Raw genomic sequence first — 17,994 nt, 5'->3', positions numbered from 1 at the left:
TGCTGGCCATCCCCGGCTTTCTGTAGACCTCTGGGATTGTTGGTAAAAAAGACCACTAATTACAATAGTTTATAAATTCTGACTTAAATCGTGCCAACCATATGGTGACTGGACAACAAATCCACAGACATGTCTTGTGGTTGTTTGCTTATGTATTATTATCAATCGTTTTAATCCAGATGTTATGGAGAAACAGAGACGTTAACTCTTTAATGAAACTGAATAACCCACTTATATATCCATATGATTGTACTTACTTCTGGTGAGGGTGTCATTTATTCTGAAGCTGCAAAGGACCTTGTCCACATTTCTGGCATGATGAAATCCATTCCCCCTTACTACAACTTGAAATGCCTCTACAAAACAAGACATTCATGCAAAAAATGTGAAATGTTCATTTTCATTTACTTTCAAACAAAACAGACAGCAGACTTTTAATTTGCCAAAAATGAAAGAACAATTTATCTTTGAAAGTCACCAGAAAGGCATGATGAAATTATGTCATCAAACATGATTTGCTCTTTACAAATAAGGTGCTATGCAAACGTTTTATGATCTTTAGAAAGATTTTGTAAGACTTTAGAAAGACTCTAACCATAACATTATACAGTTTTGTTTATACTGACAAAGATATTTAGTCAGTGGTTCAATTTATGTCTTTATTGTGTTATAAATTTGAAGTGGCTTTTAAAAGTACAGTAAAACAATTCTGCTCTTAAAGGAAACATTAAGATGTAAACCAAAAGAAATGTTTGACAGCTCATGGTTGGCTGAGCATTTAAAGGAGGTATCATATATCTACTATGGTAAAGCCATCAAATCTGATGTAACTAACATTTGTCAAGAGGGAATATTTGAAGAGCAAACCTTTATGTTTATGACTAACATAAAATGTTGAATGAATGTTTACTGGTCCTGGGGCCGGATTCACAAAAACATTTTTAAGACAAAAATAAGAACGTTCTTAAGATAAATTTTAAGAAGTTTGTAAGAAAGTTCTTAAGTGCAATTCTTGAACATTTCTTAAGAAGTTCTTAAATATTTACTTAATTTTTGTCTGAAGAAAAATGACAAGCTTTGAAATGAATTATACTAACCTGCTCATGGGGTAACAATACACTTATCCATCCATTAATCTTTTTACCACCTAGCGATCATTAACGTGATATATACTACAAACGAGTGGTATGTTAAGACTATAGAAGATTATATTGGCCCATCGTGTGGGTCGAGCACTCTGGGCCCGTGCGTGCTTCACTTTTCCGTGCCCGTCTCTGTCTCCCGCACACGGCTCCATCTCCCACGCACATGCTTCTGCACGAGAGTCGGACGGGGAGGGTGGAGGGTGAAGTGTGCCAAGGCTTTCAGCATTTAAAACAATCAAATGAACTTATAAAACATTTTACATTTGAGATTTAGACTGCTGTGAGGTTATCATAACATTAAAGCAACACTATGTAGTTTCCATGTAAAAAAGACTTACATCTCCCCCATGTGGTTGAAAAGCGCAACAGTGCCTGGTATCAGACACTCTTCTGCAGGCAGGGGGAGGGGCGGGGCTGTGTTTCCTACCCTCCACCGCCACTTTCAGAGTGTGCTTGTAGCAGCTAGGAGGCTGCTCTGGTTGCAGCAACAGTACAATTTGTCCAGTTAAAAGTTGTTCTATCACTGAAATAATTTTAGAGACATTATTTAAAGGTAAAAAAAACTACATAGTGTTGCTTTAAGATGTTATTTAGAACAGTTTTTTATCAGAATATTTTTCTTTTGAGAAAAAAAATTGACAGTTAAAAAGAATTTTCCTCTTAAGAATGTTTTGTGAATCCGGCCCCTGGTTATTCACCGCAAATGACTGCCTTTGGCTATTTGCCTCATTAGTCTTGGCATTGCATGAGTCTGAGCTGTGGATCAAATGGTCAGATCTATTGTATAAAGATATAATATTTACTCACCTCCAGCACAGATACTGGAAGGTTCTGCAGCAAGAATCTCAATGCATGATTTTTTCAAGATCTGAAAGACACACATAAAAAACAGCAGATATTTAGATTAATTTTGTTTTTTTATGTTGATAATGTCTAAACGAGCAACACACATGACACGACGAACACACATTTTGACATGACGAGCAACACACGACACAACGAAGACATTTTGAAATGACGAGCAACACACATGGCACAATGAGCACATATTTTGACATGACGAGCAACACACAACACGACAAACACATATTTTGACATGACGAGCAACACACGACATGACAAACACACATTTTGAGATGACAAGCAACACAAAACACGACGAACACATATTTTTACATGACGAGCAACACACATGGCACGATGAGCACATATTTTGACATGACGAGCAACACACATGAAACGACGAACACACATTTTGACATGTCGAGCAACACACATGGCACAATGAGCACATATTTTGACATGACAAGCAACACACATGAAACAACGAACACAATTTTTGACATGACGAGCAACACACACACGACACGACGAACACAAATTTTGACATGACGAGCAACACACATGACACAATGAACACATATTTTGACATAATGAGCAACACACATGACACAACAAACACATATTTTGACATGACGAGCAACACACATGACACAATGAACACATATTTTGACATAATGAGCAACACACATGAAACAACGAAGACACATGACGAGAAACACACATGGCACAATAAACACACATTTTGACATGACGAGCAACACAAGACACAACAAAGACATTTTGAAATGACGAGCAACACACATGGCACAATGAGCACATATTTTGACATAATGAGCAACACACATGGCACAATGAGCACACATTTTGACATGACGAGCAACACACATGACACAACGAACACACATTTTGACATGACGAGCAACACACATGACACAATGAACACATATTTTGACATAATGAGCAACACACATGACACGACGAACACATATTTTTACATGACGAGCAACACACATGGCACAATGAGCACATATTTTGACATGACGAGCAACACACATGGCACAATGAGCACATATTTTGACATAATGAGCAACACACATGACACAACAAACACATATTTTGACATGACGAGCAACACACATGACACAATGAACACATATTTTGACATAATGAGCAACACACATGAAACAACGAAGACACATGACGAGAAACACACATGGCACAATAAACACACATTTTGACATGACGAGCAACACAAGACACAACAAAGACATTTTGAAATGACGAGCAACACACATGGCACAATGAGCACATATTTTGACATAATGAGCAACACACATGGCACAATGAGCACACATTTTGACATGACGAGCAACACACATGACACAACGAACACACATTTTGACATGACGAGCAACACACATGACACAATGAACACATATTTTGACATAATGAGCAACACACATGACACGACGAACACATATTTTTACATGACGAGCAACACACATGGCACAATGAGCACATATTTTGACATGACGAACAACACATGGCACAATGAGCACATATTTTGACATGACAAGCAACACACATGAAACGACGAACACAATTTTTGACATGACGAGCAACACGCACACGACAAGACGAACACACATTTTGACATGACGAGCAACACACATGACACAATGAACACATATTTTGACATAATGAGCAACACACATGACACGATGAACACATATTTTGACATGACGAGCAACACACATGACACAATGAACACATATTTTGACATAATGAGCAACACACATGACACAACGAACACATATTTTGACATTGCGAGCAACACACATGACACAATGAACACACATTTTGACATGATGAGCAACACACACATGAGATGACGAACATATATTTTGACATAATGAGCAACACACATGACACAACGAACACACATTTTGACATGATGAGCAACACACACGAGATGACGAACACATATTTTGACATAATGTGCAACACACATGACACGATGAACACTTATTTTGACATGACAAGCAACACACATGACACAATGAACACATATTTTGACATAATGAGCAACACACATGACACAACGAACACATATTTTGACATTGCGAGCAACACACATGACACAACGAACACACATTTTGACATGATGAGCAACACACACGAGATGACAAACACATATTTTGACATAATGTGCAACACACATGACACGATGAACACTTATTTTGACATGACAAGCAACACACATGACACAATGAACACATATTTTGACATGACGAGCAACACACACATGACACGACGAACACTTATTTTGACATGACGAGCAACACACGACATGACAAACACACATTTTGACATGGCGAGCAACACACAACACGACGAACACATACTTTGACATGACGAGCAAAACACGACGCGACAAACACACATTTTGACATGACGAGCAACACACGTGTGCCATATTTTGAATTTGCAACCTTTGGAAGAAAAGTCATCAGCTGCCACTGGTAAAACCTTTATAAAATTTGTCTTAAAATGTTCCTGTCTTAGGACAACTTTGATAAACTTTTTTGATCCACTTCAACTGTTGACTAGTGTACATCTGCTTCATTTATCTCACTGCTACTGGAAATATCCGTCATCACCTGTACCACCTGATGAGGTTGTTTTGATCTACAGTATGTCCACAGTCTTCCTCTGTCATCTATGGAAGTATGCTTTTAAATCCCAAGGACCCTGTTGATTTACAACACACTGTCTCTGTTGAGTCTCAGCCAACTGTTTTCAGCACTCAGCTAATGGGCAACAGATGGAATCCAGCCGGAAGATTTCCAGTCTTAACCCAAAACACTCACAACCTCTACAGTGATGAGACCAATCTTCACCCAAACAACTCCTCTTTCCTTTTGCTTCAGCTTAGTAGCTAAAATATATTTCCTTTCATTGCGAAAAGAAATAATAATATGAGAAAGCTTTGATCATGTTTGATTTGACTCCCGTTGACTGTAGCATTAAAGCAGTCAAAGCGGGACATTGCAGGACTTTCTCAGAATTTTGATATTGGAGAAAACCTGAATTAATATTCTTCTTTGATCCTCTGTTTTATCCTCAGTTTTATTCATTTTCCCTCTTTCCAAGCTGTTCACAAACCATATGCCAGACCAACTACTATTCAATGTAGGCAATACAAACAAGCACATAAATGATTGATCACAATCTATGAGTTTTCATAGTGGTAGCATTTTTTATGGAAAATAATCATATTAAAGCACATTACCATAAACTCTTACCGAATCAATGACGCCTTGTAGTGCTTCAAAACCATCATTCACTGGGAAAACGTGATCTTTGCTGTCAGCGATTTTGGCCAGCTAGAGAAGATGAATAAAAACTATTAACAAACTACTGACATAAAATTATCAACTGTTTAGTTATGCTTTGTTAACGTAAAGTACTGTGGCAATTTGGTTGTATTTAATGGTACTATCATAACACTTACACACTATAGTACTACTGAATGATTACTACATTCATGTACTGTACAATAGTATAAACATTACTGTACTGTAATGTAAAGGTATTAAACAGAAAATAGCCAGTAATTACCATGATGTCAATAAATATGGCATTTCCATATCCAAAAGAAAATGGATAATACTTTTTAGAGTTTGGTTTATATTAAAGAATATATTTGTTTGTGTAAAGCATCATTCATGAAAATATTTTATACTGTAAACAAGTGCCAAGATCTATCATACTGTACCATTATGCACACACCTGAGTCTCATTGAAGTCCTTCACCCCTACACAATAAACAGATGCACCCAGGCTCCGAGAGCGATTGGCCTGAAGAAAACACACACATACAAGAACAGAAATGCTTACCTGAAAACTATTAGACAGTAAAGGTGTATTGGGTAACTTTTAAAAGGATCTCTTGACAGAAATGCAATATAATCTACATAACTATATTATCAGTGGTGTATAAAGACCTTATATAATGATCTGAATTGTTTTTATTACCCTAGAATGAGTCGTTTTATCTACATACACCATAGGTCCACTACATGAAAGTTGCCATTTTAAGCCATCATGTTTTTTTTGGTCCTAAAACAGTTGTGTTAAAACAACAAATTCTGGGTCTAGTTAGGGCCAACACATTTAACGTGTTGTCCCTAACTAGACACATCTCTGTTATTATTGGAACAACAAATTTTGTTCTTGTGTTGTCCTTTTTATTTATTTGAACACAAAATCAACATGAAAATGACACATAATGTGTTAAACACAGTATAACACAAAAAATATATAAAAAATTAACACAACTTTTCTTAGAGTGTACAGAAGCGCTAAATGGACAAACTGCTTTATAGAGCACTTTTGTCACTACGTTGGGTGCATCCCAATTCAGGGGCTGTGGCCTTCTAAGGCCGTACTTGAAGGCAAATTACGTCACCGTGCCGCAACAAGACTGTCCCAATTTGAAGGCTCCTTCACATAAAAGCCTCCAAATGTGGCCTTTATTTCCCCTGAAACCAAGGAACCAAAGATGTATCCGTCACAGCATTGGATATGCCAAGATTCCATGCGCGCCCGTGACTTCTGGGTATTTTGAAATAAACATTGAAAACTGTATGTGAATAAATGTGTATATTTTGCATATTAAAGGTCCTTGTGACTGGTTTACTATTATAAATGATGTTTTAGTGATGTGAATTAATATTATTGCTGCAATATTGTGCGTGTTGCGTTTTGCTTTTGTATATTTCTAAGGTTGATGAATTTTACACACTGTTGGATAGTTTAATCTGCATCAATGTGTTTTAATTTCTTAAATAAAATAAAAAAATATCTGCCTAAATATTTATTTATAAAAGTCTGATAGGTCTCAGGTGTTGTGTCCTGTTGACAAGCGAAGTGGGCGGGAACAGCAAGAGATTCAACTCCCCTTTTGGTTGCATTTCAGTCTCACTGCTTATTTCTTATGTTATTATGCTATTATGCTATTCTAATTTTATTTAAAAAAAGAAATGGTTCTTTAAAGGTTCTTGTGGAACTAAAAAAAAAAATTCTTCTGTGGCATTACTGTGAACAACCATTTAAGCACCTTTTATTTAAAGATCCCATTCTTCCTGATCCCATTTTTCAAACGTAAGTTAGTGTGTAATGTTGCTGTTAGAGCATAAATAATATCTGCAAAATGATTATGTGTAAAAAATTATGTGTTTTTTTTTTAAACATGAACACATTATATTGCGCACTGTAAACACAATCAAGGCTTCAAAAGCACAGGAAAAACGGGACCTTTAAGAGTGTAGGTATAATGTAAATATTTGCCTTCACAATTGTAAATTACTAGTTAAACATTTCAGGTCAAAATTACATAAACCAAATTTTGGTAACAGGCTACAAAATAAAGTTTTCTTGAGATTGACAGTCAGTTTTTCTGAACATTAGCCCCCTATACTTTTACTGACCATTTGGCATAGCTAATTTTAAAAGGAGATTTGCATTCCTATTCTTTATACATGTGCCAATTATCCATCGTTATCACATTATCAGTGCTTTGTTCATACTCAAACTAGCTCACACTGTAGGTTTGTCTTTTCTTTCTTTCTTATTCATTTGTTTACCTTAAGACACGGTTCATATGGATTAATATTGCTTTGTTACTGGGACCAGCTGTGTAACGGAATGATGAAGAACACAAAAATGTGTGATCTCATTGGCAGCATTTGAATGACCTCACTTGGGGGACACGGACAAACTCTTTAACCTCATTTATACTGAGTGCTCATGACTGTTTTAACATTTTATTTCTTCTTACCTCTCTCTCAGCGTAGTAGAAGAGATCTTCATGTAACTCCCCATCTGTGAGGGCGATGATGACGCTGGCTGTTCTGTATCCTTTACAAAGAAACAATGTGTTTGTCATAAAACTTATAATAAGATCAAGTTATGATGTCATGCCAAAATTATATTTAAATTATACATTTTACAGACTGAAGAAAGAACATACCAAAACTAAACAAAGACAAAAACTCAAGAAAATGATGCCGGCTAAGTATTTTTGGTGACCAATATGAGGTATATTTAAAACAATTACATACTATTGTCTTGTCACCCAATATGGCTACATTGGTCGAGATGATCTACCTTCAGTAATAACTAACATGTGCCATAAAGCCAACGCACATGCGTCTAGATTAAAGCTTGTTAACCCTTTGAGACACTGGAGTCAAGTTCTGCTCAAATACTGTGATGAATTTCTATATACGGTCAGTTTGATTCATGCATGCAAATATAATCTCCTGCTCATGTATAGCTCAGTGGTAAAGCATTGCATATCAGTACAAAAGTCATGGGTTCTAACCCAGGGAACATACTGATAAAAAGTTTGTAATGTATTGTATGTCACCTTGAGTAAAAGTGTTTTTCACATGCATAAATGTTGATAATCTTATTTATGATGTGATCTTTTCTCAATCTATAAATATCTCTCTATATATAAATATACTAGTCATCACTTGAGTTGGATCAAAAACATTCATCAGAGTTGTCCTAGGACAAGAACGGGTATTGGGTATTAGTTTTTAAGACAACTTTTAGTTAAGGTTTTAAACCACATCAAATGGTGATTAGCATGTGTATATGTACTGTATATATGTGTGTGTGTGCGTGTGCGTGTGTGTGTGTGCGCGCGCGTGTGCCCATTAGGTCATTGAATAGAAATGTCAACTAGAGACCAGAAGAGGATGGATATAGAAATTGAACTCAAGTAATAAGTAAACTGTTTATACTTCTCCAACAGTGTTCTGTATATTATATAATAGACTCACCCTCAGTGTTACCATAGTAAATTTGTTCGCTTGCCTAGTAAAAAGAAAAAAAAAGGGAAAAATTAATAAAACTTTTGAAAGCATGCTTCAGATATTGCAAAATTTGAGAATATCCCCCAAAAATAACAACCTCATAGTTTGTTTGTGTAAGCACCTTATTACAAATGAAATTTACGTGTTAAGGGATTAATACTCTCTCTCTAGTAGCAGTAGTTATACAACCTGCGGTTACATTTAAAAGTCTTTGCCCTATATGTCAGATTAGACAACCCAGTCTCACAGAGTTGCGTATAAATAGCACGAAATGTAAAAATCGTGCAAAACATATGCCGAAAATTCCAATTTTATTTATTGGTTTCTCCATTTTTTTCTATTTTTTACCGTTGTTGCTTGGGTTTAGGGTTAGAACAACTTTTGTTACATAAAAATGACATCCTAACTCAAACCCCAATTCTAACCCAAACTCCAAGCGACCATGGTCTAAAAATAAACCTGTATATTAAATAACCTGCTTAAGCAAATCTCAAATCTAACCCTAAACCCAAGCAAAAATGGTTTAAAAAACAGAAAAAAATGAATTTGGCATATTGAGTTTTCACGATTTTCACACTTTGTGCTATATGCATCTACATGAGACTGTGTACGATTCAAGGCATTTAATTTATGAATTTGTAAATGTCGAAATGGTTTCATAAACATTTATGGTTTTAAAGATATTTTGGAGCATCTAACCACACCATTACCCTAAACCCAACTACTTCTTAACCATATAAAACACAACACACAAGTAAAAGTACAGTCACAGGTATTTATTGCATAAATTGACAAAAAACTAGTAGAAGTATAACATATATAAAGTATACAAGTATTACAGACAATTCAGGTTGTAAACTTTGCAAACTGAAGCCATACTATAAACGTTTTGTTTTTGTCTGGCTAGTGGCTAAACTGATCTCTAAAACATTGTGGAAAATAAAATGTTTTGGTTTGCTAAAGACAAGAGGAGATGACGAGTATGGATCATAACATGTGGAAAGGTTTGGCAGTCAGGCAAGGATTCAAGGACATGCAGCTAACATTATACATTCATTTTACACGTAACGTTATGCTGTGTAATAGTTGATATGTGTTAGATATAATAGATAAACAAAGTTAATTTACTTGTCATTTATACCCCTAGTTATCAGAAATAAACTACTCTAAAATGACTGTATTGTTATTGATTCTACTGTATGTGGAAATAGGTTTAGTCCACAAAAGCTGTTTGTTTATGTTGTTGCTGCTAAAACCGTCTTTACGATCATTTTTGGGAAGAAATCCATGAATGCAATGTGCACAGTCAGATCTCATTGAAACATAAACCTGAACATTAGAGCATGACGCAATCTGCGATGAGAGCCAAAAGAGCTTCACATTCTTAGCTGACGTAATGATGTAATCGATCAGGAGACACACGAGCCAATGGTATTTCACAATCAAAGATGTATCATCGCTGCTTCTAGTGGCAATTTTTGAACGAGTACACCACATCTGATGTTTACAGCGGATTGTGTTCACTTTTGCATTTTGTCTTAATAGAAAAATTGATAATAGTTTAACTTTGGGCATCTTTTGGTCGTATTTGGGGGAATGGACAAATGACCCAAACAATTGTATTACAGATTTGCACAAAAAACTTGCGAAATGATGGAGTTTCCATTAACCGATGTTAATGAACCAACGTGCGTATGACATCAAAGTTCCACAAGAGCGAGCGGTCGACTCCTGAATCGCTCTTGTGGTATTTTGATGTCGTGTGCTTGTCGGTTCTTGTGACGCTGCATTAAGTTGACCATACCTTCTGTCTTGTCCTCCAATACCACGGCATATTTAAAAATTATCATGTGACTTTTACGCATCTCAGATGACCTGTAAATGCGGAAAAAATTTCAATTGTAGTTTTGAGTTATATTCCTTTTACGAATTGTCTGATAAACCACCTCACCTGAGCATAAAAACAATATAGAAGCAGTAACAACATAAAGCTTTCGTGGAACAAACGTAACTTCCGGTAAACTCTGCAAACAATCAATAACAATACTCTACTTTTAGAGTAGTTTACAAGCTAAAAAAACAACAAGCTGATTAACTTAGTTTAAATCATAGCTAAAGCGTATCAAAAACTACCCTGTGTAAAATGTGTACTATTTAATGTTTACAATCTTGACAACAGATCGGCTCCCAAACCTCCCTTCCCACAGTGGTTATCCATGATGGCTGTCCTTCCTTGTCTTTAGGAAACCAAAAAATTTGTTTTTTTTGACGAGCTATTTGTTCCAGAGTTCAGTTTAGTTACTAGCCAGACCATTAAACAAACAGAGACCAGAAGTTAAGTTCCGCTCAGACAATAACAGCGACAACGAATGTGTGTCCAATGAAACCGTTTATATAGGAGTTTATGGTAGGGTTTCCATGGGGTGCATTTTCAATTCACTACAGCTATTATCAAAACAAAATTGTCAAAAAAGGTCCCTAGCTGTCACTGGGGTGGTACCCTTTCAAAAACTACACCTTTGCACCTAAGTAGTTCATATTAATACCACAAATGTATACATATCTGTACCTAAATGGTTCATTTTAGGATCTTTATAAAGGGTACTGCCTTATTGTACCAGTGTACCAATTTTTCTGACAGTATAACAACAAATTTTAAAAAAAATAACATTGACACATGAAAAAAGCATTTTCCTGTTTTTTTGTCAGAATTTTTGCCAAATACAAATCTAGACTACTTTACGACACGTCATCAGTGTAAATGTGGCTAAAAAATTATGATTCTGCCGGTCAACTCACCCTCTGAATGCCATCATGCATAAAAGTGTCTCCACCTGGCCGCACTTTCTGGAGTTCCTCCAAACCTTTACGAATAAGATCCCTGAAAACCCCATACAAAGAGAGAGAGAGAGAGAGAGAGAGAGAAGCTATGAAGAAATAACTTATAACCAAAATTAAACTCTTTTATACTCTTTGAGTGTCGTGGAGTGTTTCTTTCAGTAAAGTGGTTCTACTTTATACATACATTTTAAATAGTTTTGGTTAGTGGTTCTCAAACTTTTTCTGCGTGCGCCCCCCCATACGGTGCATCCATGTGCCCCCCCAAAGAAAATATATTACATACAACATTCCAAGACTTAGGGCCCTATTTTAACGATCTAAGTGCATTGTCTAAAGCGCACAGCACAACGTCTAAATGGGCGTGTCAGAATCCACTTTTGTTAATTTAACGACGGGAAAAATGGTTTGTGCGCCGAGTGCATGGTCGAAAAGGGTTGGTCCTAATTTTTTATGAGTAATGGGAGTATTTTGGACATAATGTGCAATAAAACAATGAGAGTCTCAGCTCTCATCCCCTTCAAAAAAAAGCCAGTTGCGCTGGCGCTATGTCTAATCCCTATTTAGATGACGGACTTTGTAAACTGAAAAACTAAGCGGAGGAAGAAGATCCCCAGTTTAAGATTTATGTTAAATAATTGTGTTGTTTTTCACTTGTATTGAAATTGTTATTTTTTATTAAAACCTTTAAAACCTTTTTTCTTTTAGTCATGGAAGTAAAATAGCAGGCTTTTAATTGCTTTAAATGTATGGCTATCCAATATCATAAAAAAAATAATTTACAAGTATGTAAGAAAAGGTTTGTACTCTAAAAATACTTTATTTGTAACAAACAGCAGATAAGGAATTTACAAACGGCTCTCCGCACGTTACAGCACTTGGGCAGTTTTTTTAAGCATTACTTAAAAATGATTCTCATCTCACCATATCCGCAGGTACAGAGTTATCATATACAATAAATCAGTGAGGTAGCATTTAAAAAAAACCATTTAAAAACAGATGCATTTGTTTAAAGCAAAGCATTTATTTACTTACCAGGCTACAGGTGAAGCAGCTCTTTTTGTCTTCTAACGTCTCATAATTAGTCCTCATTTATGTCCAAGAGACTCAATAATAATCTTTTACATTCAATCCTTTAATCTTTCATATTTAAAAGCGTTTTTGTGCTGCTGCGCATTCATTTATGTGATAAGCAAACCCGCGTTGTCGTCCCGTTTAGGCGCATATTACTAATGCGCTCTTTAAATAACAAAAAAACATATTGCGCCATTGACTTTAGACTTTGGAGCAGGTTTTAGTTGGTCAATGGTTTAGTCTATTTTAGTTGCCTCAAAATAGCAACGCGCCAACAATGCGCCTGAACACACCTCGTTTTCAGACCAGAACGCCCATGGCCGCAAAAGGGGGCGCAAATGCATTTGCTATTTAAACAACGTTGCACTAAACGTGAAAATGATCATTGCGCAGGGTGGAAACTAGCAAAAGACAATTGCGTCGCGCATTGCACCGGGTGTAAGATAGAGCCCTTTATATTTAAATTAACCAAAACATATTAAATTATAACGGTAGTGCTGTTGGTTAGTATTCTTATTTTTGAGATTTAATTACACAGACAGAATTTATGATAAATTCATTTATTTGATAAAATGTCATAAAACTGGGTCCCCCCTGGCACCATCTCAGCACCCCCAGTTTGAGAACAGGCATTGATTTAGACATTTCCTTTAATCCAATAGGCAACACAGAAGAGATCTCTGGATAACAATCAGATTAAAGTTGAGTTTTTATAGCTACTCAGGGTTTAAGTGTAATTTATAGTCATGCGTCAGTTCTACACCGTAGGTTATGCGTAGGTTGTGCGTAGCCTGAACGTGCCTCTGTAAAATGTTAACAGCGCGTCCGTTCTATGCGGACTGCAAGCGCTGTGATTGATCCACTGGAACCCCTCCCATCAAGTACAAAAAAACTGCGTCGCATTTCTTCATAGGCATTTCCATTTGCGGTGGTGAGAACAAAGATGGGCCAAGTTGAGGAGTGATTTAACTTAAACTGCAACAAAAGTGGCTGTCTGTTTAACTCAGAGGTGTAAAGAGTAGCTGAAAGCCATACTTGAGTAAAAGTACATCTTAGACATAAAAGTATGTCTAAGACCTTTCTAATCTGATATGTTTTTGGTGTTTATGTAGGCTAGACATTTACCCGCGCGGGCGCGTCTTCTCGCGTGAGATGTGTTGACTTTAGTTTAACGATTGAGACGCGTCATGCAAAAAAAGCGGTAAAAACCCGACCGTGCATTCCGTATTGTTGTCACGGGTGCCCTTCACATGGGTGAACACTTGTTTAAAAACTGCTCGCGCTTTGTCAAAAACTCAATTTGGTCGCAGTTTGGAGGTCTTAGTGCCCCCTGATTGCCCACTCGACCAATCCTGTCTATGGATAATTCGGCTCTGCTCAAATTTATAAAACATGCACCGTTATATACATACTAGTGTTTCTTTCGTAATGAGACAGCATTGTACTCAAACAACAAGATACTTATTTACCGTTGCAAGACGTTCAGCTGCCTCTGACTGCTGTGGAACTTCAGCTCGCTGCACTCAGGGGGCGGAGTTAAGATGTTTGACAGACAGTTTGAGCGGATCCAAAAATATTTAGTTCCCTTTCAGTCGGTCACTACGACGTCACGTCGTGACCGACGAATTGGGAACTCGCTTAGAGAGACCAATCTGCTTCGTATACTACTAAAACGCCAATGAACTTGGCATTGAGATATTTGCATAATGCTGGCGCCGCCCCGCCAGGTGCCTTTATAAGCAGCAGGTGCAAATAGGGAAATTAGCTTTTTCGCTTCGAAAGCCGGCTTTATCTGCTACTGAGAAGCTACTTTACTCTGTTGGGATTTGATTGCTGAAGTTGGTTGAACTAGCAGTATCACAGCGGACGCTTCGCTTATTCCACGGCTCTACATCTGTTTATTGTTTTGAGTTTAGTGTGTGCGTTGCCTTCCTGTGCGCTCATCAACTAAGCATCTGAGTGAATTTCCCTAAAAGAGTGATACGAGAGAGCTTTGTGCCTTGTTAAAGGCAGCCACTCTCTCGTATATGCGGGGATCAGCGTCCTTTTCAGGAAAGCTTTTCGCCCGTGCGATCTTGGATGCGAGAAGTATAAGGGTTCCAGTGACGGTCACGAGCGCTGTCTTCGTGCTCAGGCATCGAGCACTCCGGGGCTGCGTTCGTGGAGAGTTTCTGTTCTCTCTGTGAGAGCATAACCCTCTTGGATTGCGGAGACGACTGTCGTTTCTACGGGAACGCTGTCCGCGCCTTTGCAGTGCTGACGCCGCCATGGTGCGGCTGTCAAGCGCTCGCAGGGCGCCCTTCGCGTCACTACGCTGAGTAGGACGGAGGATGCGTCCTCCACCTACCGGCCTTCTCATCCTCAGCCGGTTGAGGCTCCGGTGGAGACTGCAGAGTCGTGTTCTACGATGTCTGCCGAATCCATTGGACCTCCTTCTGGTCCCGTCACTTCTGCAGCATCAGAGGGGTGTCCATTTTTCCTCCGAGGCAGAGTCGTTCCGGAGATGGCGGCCGTGCCCGCGAGCGGCGGAGACGGTAGAGTTGGAAAGGTTAACCCCTCTCCGCCCGAACCGTCCCGCCCACATGATTGGTACTTCGGAGCTGCTCGGGCCTCTTGGTCCTCTCCTCCTGTGCCTTTCTTCCCCGACGGCACGAAGAGCTGACGTGATTTGCGGCCGTCCGGCCGTTCAGCTTTCACCCCTCACCTCCCTCACCAACGGAGCCGCTAAGGGCGGGGACCCCTTCAGTGGAGCGGGATGCGTTCCTGGAGGGACCACCCAACCCTTCCCTCCCGTGTTTGTAGACAGTCGTCCGGTTACGGACGCTGCCCATCAGGCATGCCGGAGAGGCGGCTTCAGCCCTGCACGTAATAACGTTGCTGCAGGCTCACAAAGGATTTACCAGGGAGGCCGCGACCTTCAGTCGTGCGATGTCCACCTCAGTGGTTCAAGATCGCCACCTTTGGCTGTGTCTGGCTGACATGACGGACGCAGACGAGAACAACTTGAATGCTCCTGTCTCACAGACCGGCCTCTTCGGCGAGCCAGGGGAGTCGTACAGCTCCGCTGCACAGACTGAGGCGATCTCCTAGGTCATGCCCCGGCGGAACAGAGCTGCCCTTGGTCCACCACGCCGGCTCCTCAGTCTGCCTCTCGCCGTCGGCGTCCTGCGGCGACCACCTCCGTTCCCCTCCTCGGACCCCATCTCGGCAGCGCAGGGGAACCGGTCGTCAGCAGCTCGCCCCGCCCGCTTAGCCGCTTCCCGTGAAAATCGGGAGTTTAAGTGGCCAGTGAAGGGCGACCCGGATTGGCAGAGGATCACTCTTCAGGAGATGGAGCTCCTTCCCCCGATAGAGGGTCGGGTGGAAAATCCTTGGTTTGCATATGTTCCACCGGCTGTTTAGCCGGTACCCACTAACCACACATAGAGTGCATTCCTCTTCCCTCTCCAGGTCTCCAGAGGATCGAGAGAGCCGTGAGCGGGCACACACCAGCTCACCCTACCTCTCCTCTATCGCCAGCGGGTGACCTGAGGAGTTCGAGCTCTCCGCTGAGGAGACCGGACCACCAGCACCCTTATCGGAGTCTGCGCTCTCCGCAGAGGAGACCAGACGACCGTCACCCTCAGCGGGCTCAGGTCAGTGTCACACACACATACTGTAGATGTTTATGCTGTCACAGCAGACGCACCGGCAGTCCCACCTGTCTCGCTTCGCTGCCCCACCGCGGGTACTTCGGTAGTGTCGTTTTCTCCTCGTACGGTGCCTGGGTGCTTGGCTTCAGTTCCCAGCCCGTTTCGTTGGGTTTTACGCACGATCCGCCTCGGTTACGAATCCGGCACACCCCAAAATTCGGGCTTTCGTTTCACTGTAGTGAAAGCGTCCGATGCACATGTACTGCGTGCAAAAGTCGATATCCTGTTGGCGAAGGATGTTCGAGCCGGTCCCTCTTACCGAGATGATGATGATAGGGTTTTTCCAGCCTTTATCTCATAGTACCCAAAATACGCGGCGGGTTACGATCGATTTGATTTACGCACCGGCTCTACGAAGGTGTTCTTTTTGGATGATAACGCCGAGGCTCGTATTTCAATATTCAGATCGGTTTGCAGCCTTAGACCTGTAGACGTGTACTTTATGTGTCCATCTCCCCTCGCTTTAGACCGTTTTTCGCTCTGCGTCGTGGGGTGGGCATATTAATACGAAGTACACCATTCGAGCTGTCTCTCTCTCTCCGTGTCTCCATGTGCTAGTCACGGCATTAAAATGTCAGAGAGAGAGCGTTGTTCACATTCTGCTTTTTTCTACGTCGACTTATAATAGCCCGTTCTTGGCAGACGTGCGCGAACACAGAGAGTTAATGCTTTGGCATCTCGCTCGTTTAAGTCTTCAGGTCGACTGGGAAAGAGCAACTTTGCCCCGTGCAGAGGATCCTTTTTCTCAGTATGGAAATAAGACTCGGTCGACTAATTGACGTGTTTAACAAGAGCGCGCAACCAGTCAGTTCTGACTTGCCTCGGTTTAATTCGAGGGAAGTACGCGGTCCCTCTGAAACAATTTCAGAAGCTCCTGGACATATGACAGCATGCTGCGGTTGTGACGCCGCCCGAGCTGCTTCATATGAGACCGCTTCAGCATTGGCTTACGATCGAGTCTCGAGGAGAGCGTGGCACACCGACATACACCGTGTAAACATTGCACCTGCGTGTCATTTAAATTTTTCCCTGTGGTAGACCCGGCATTTCCGATAGAAGATATGCCCCTGAGGGGTCTCCTGGCATTCTGTATATTGCAATGCCCTCAGCACGGGATGATCAGCCACGTATGACGGGCTTGCAGTCTCAGGGGTGTGCATAGCACCCCAACTGCCGCGAGCGGTGCGCTGTATATCTGGGACTTGTACGCTCCGCTATGGAGATGCGAGGGAAGGATGTATTAGCCGACACCAATAACATTGCGACTGTTGCGTTATTTACCGTTAAGGCGGTTTTGCGCTCTCGTCACCTGTCGCATCTCGCTCGTCATCTCCTCCTTTGGAGTCAGAAGCATCTGAGGTCCCTTCGTGCCATTTTCATCCCGGGTTCGCTCAATACAGCGGCAGACGCGCTTCCCGAGCTGCGCCCCCGGCGAATGGCGACTCCACCTCCAGACGGTCCAGCTAATTTGGAAGAAGTTCGGTTGTGCGTAGATAGATCTGTTTGCGTCGCCGG

At 40.3% G+C, this 17,994-nt stretch overlaps 1 protein-coding gene across 1 annotated transcript in view; it reads right to left on the bottom strand.

The window, feature by feature from the left end:
• The window catches only part of antxr1a (ANTXR cell adhesion molecule 1a), a 77,657-nt gene that overhangs the window by 37,068 nt on the left and 22,595 nt on the right, over positions 1–17,994 (bottom strand). Inside the window, exons 4-10 of the mRNA XM_065247692.2 lie at positions 11,675–11,756; positions 8,843–8,876; positions 7,831–7,910; positions 5,781–5,849; positions 5,294–5,374; positions 1,953–2,013; positions 258–356 (exon numbers count right to left, since the gene is read on the bottom strand). Of these exons, the coding sequence (XP_065103764.1) occupies positions 258–356; positions 1,953–2,013; positions 5,294–5,374; positions 5,781–5,849; positions 7,831–7,910; positions 8,843–8,876; positions 11,675–11,756 (506 nt within the window). The remainder of the gene's footprint in view (positions 1–257; positions 357–1,952; positions 2,014–5,293; positions 5,375–5,780; positions 5,850–7,830; positions 7,911–8,842; positions 8,877–11,674; positions 11,757–17,994) is intronic.

The sequence above is a fragment of the Paramisgurnus dabryanus genome, chromosome 11, assembly GCF_030506205.2.
Source record: "Paramisgurnus dabryanus chromosome 11, PD_genome_1.1, whole genome shotgun sequence".
In the NCBI taxonomy this organism is placed as follows: Eukaryota; Metazoa; Chordata; class Actinopteri; order Cypriniformes; family Cobitidae; genus Paramisgurnus; species Paramisgurnus dabryanus.
The sequence above is the reverse complement of the archived record's forward strand: the minus strand, read 5'-3'. Positions and strand labels throughout refer to the sequence as shown.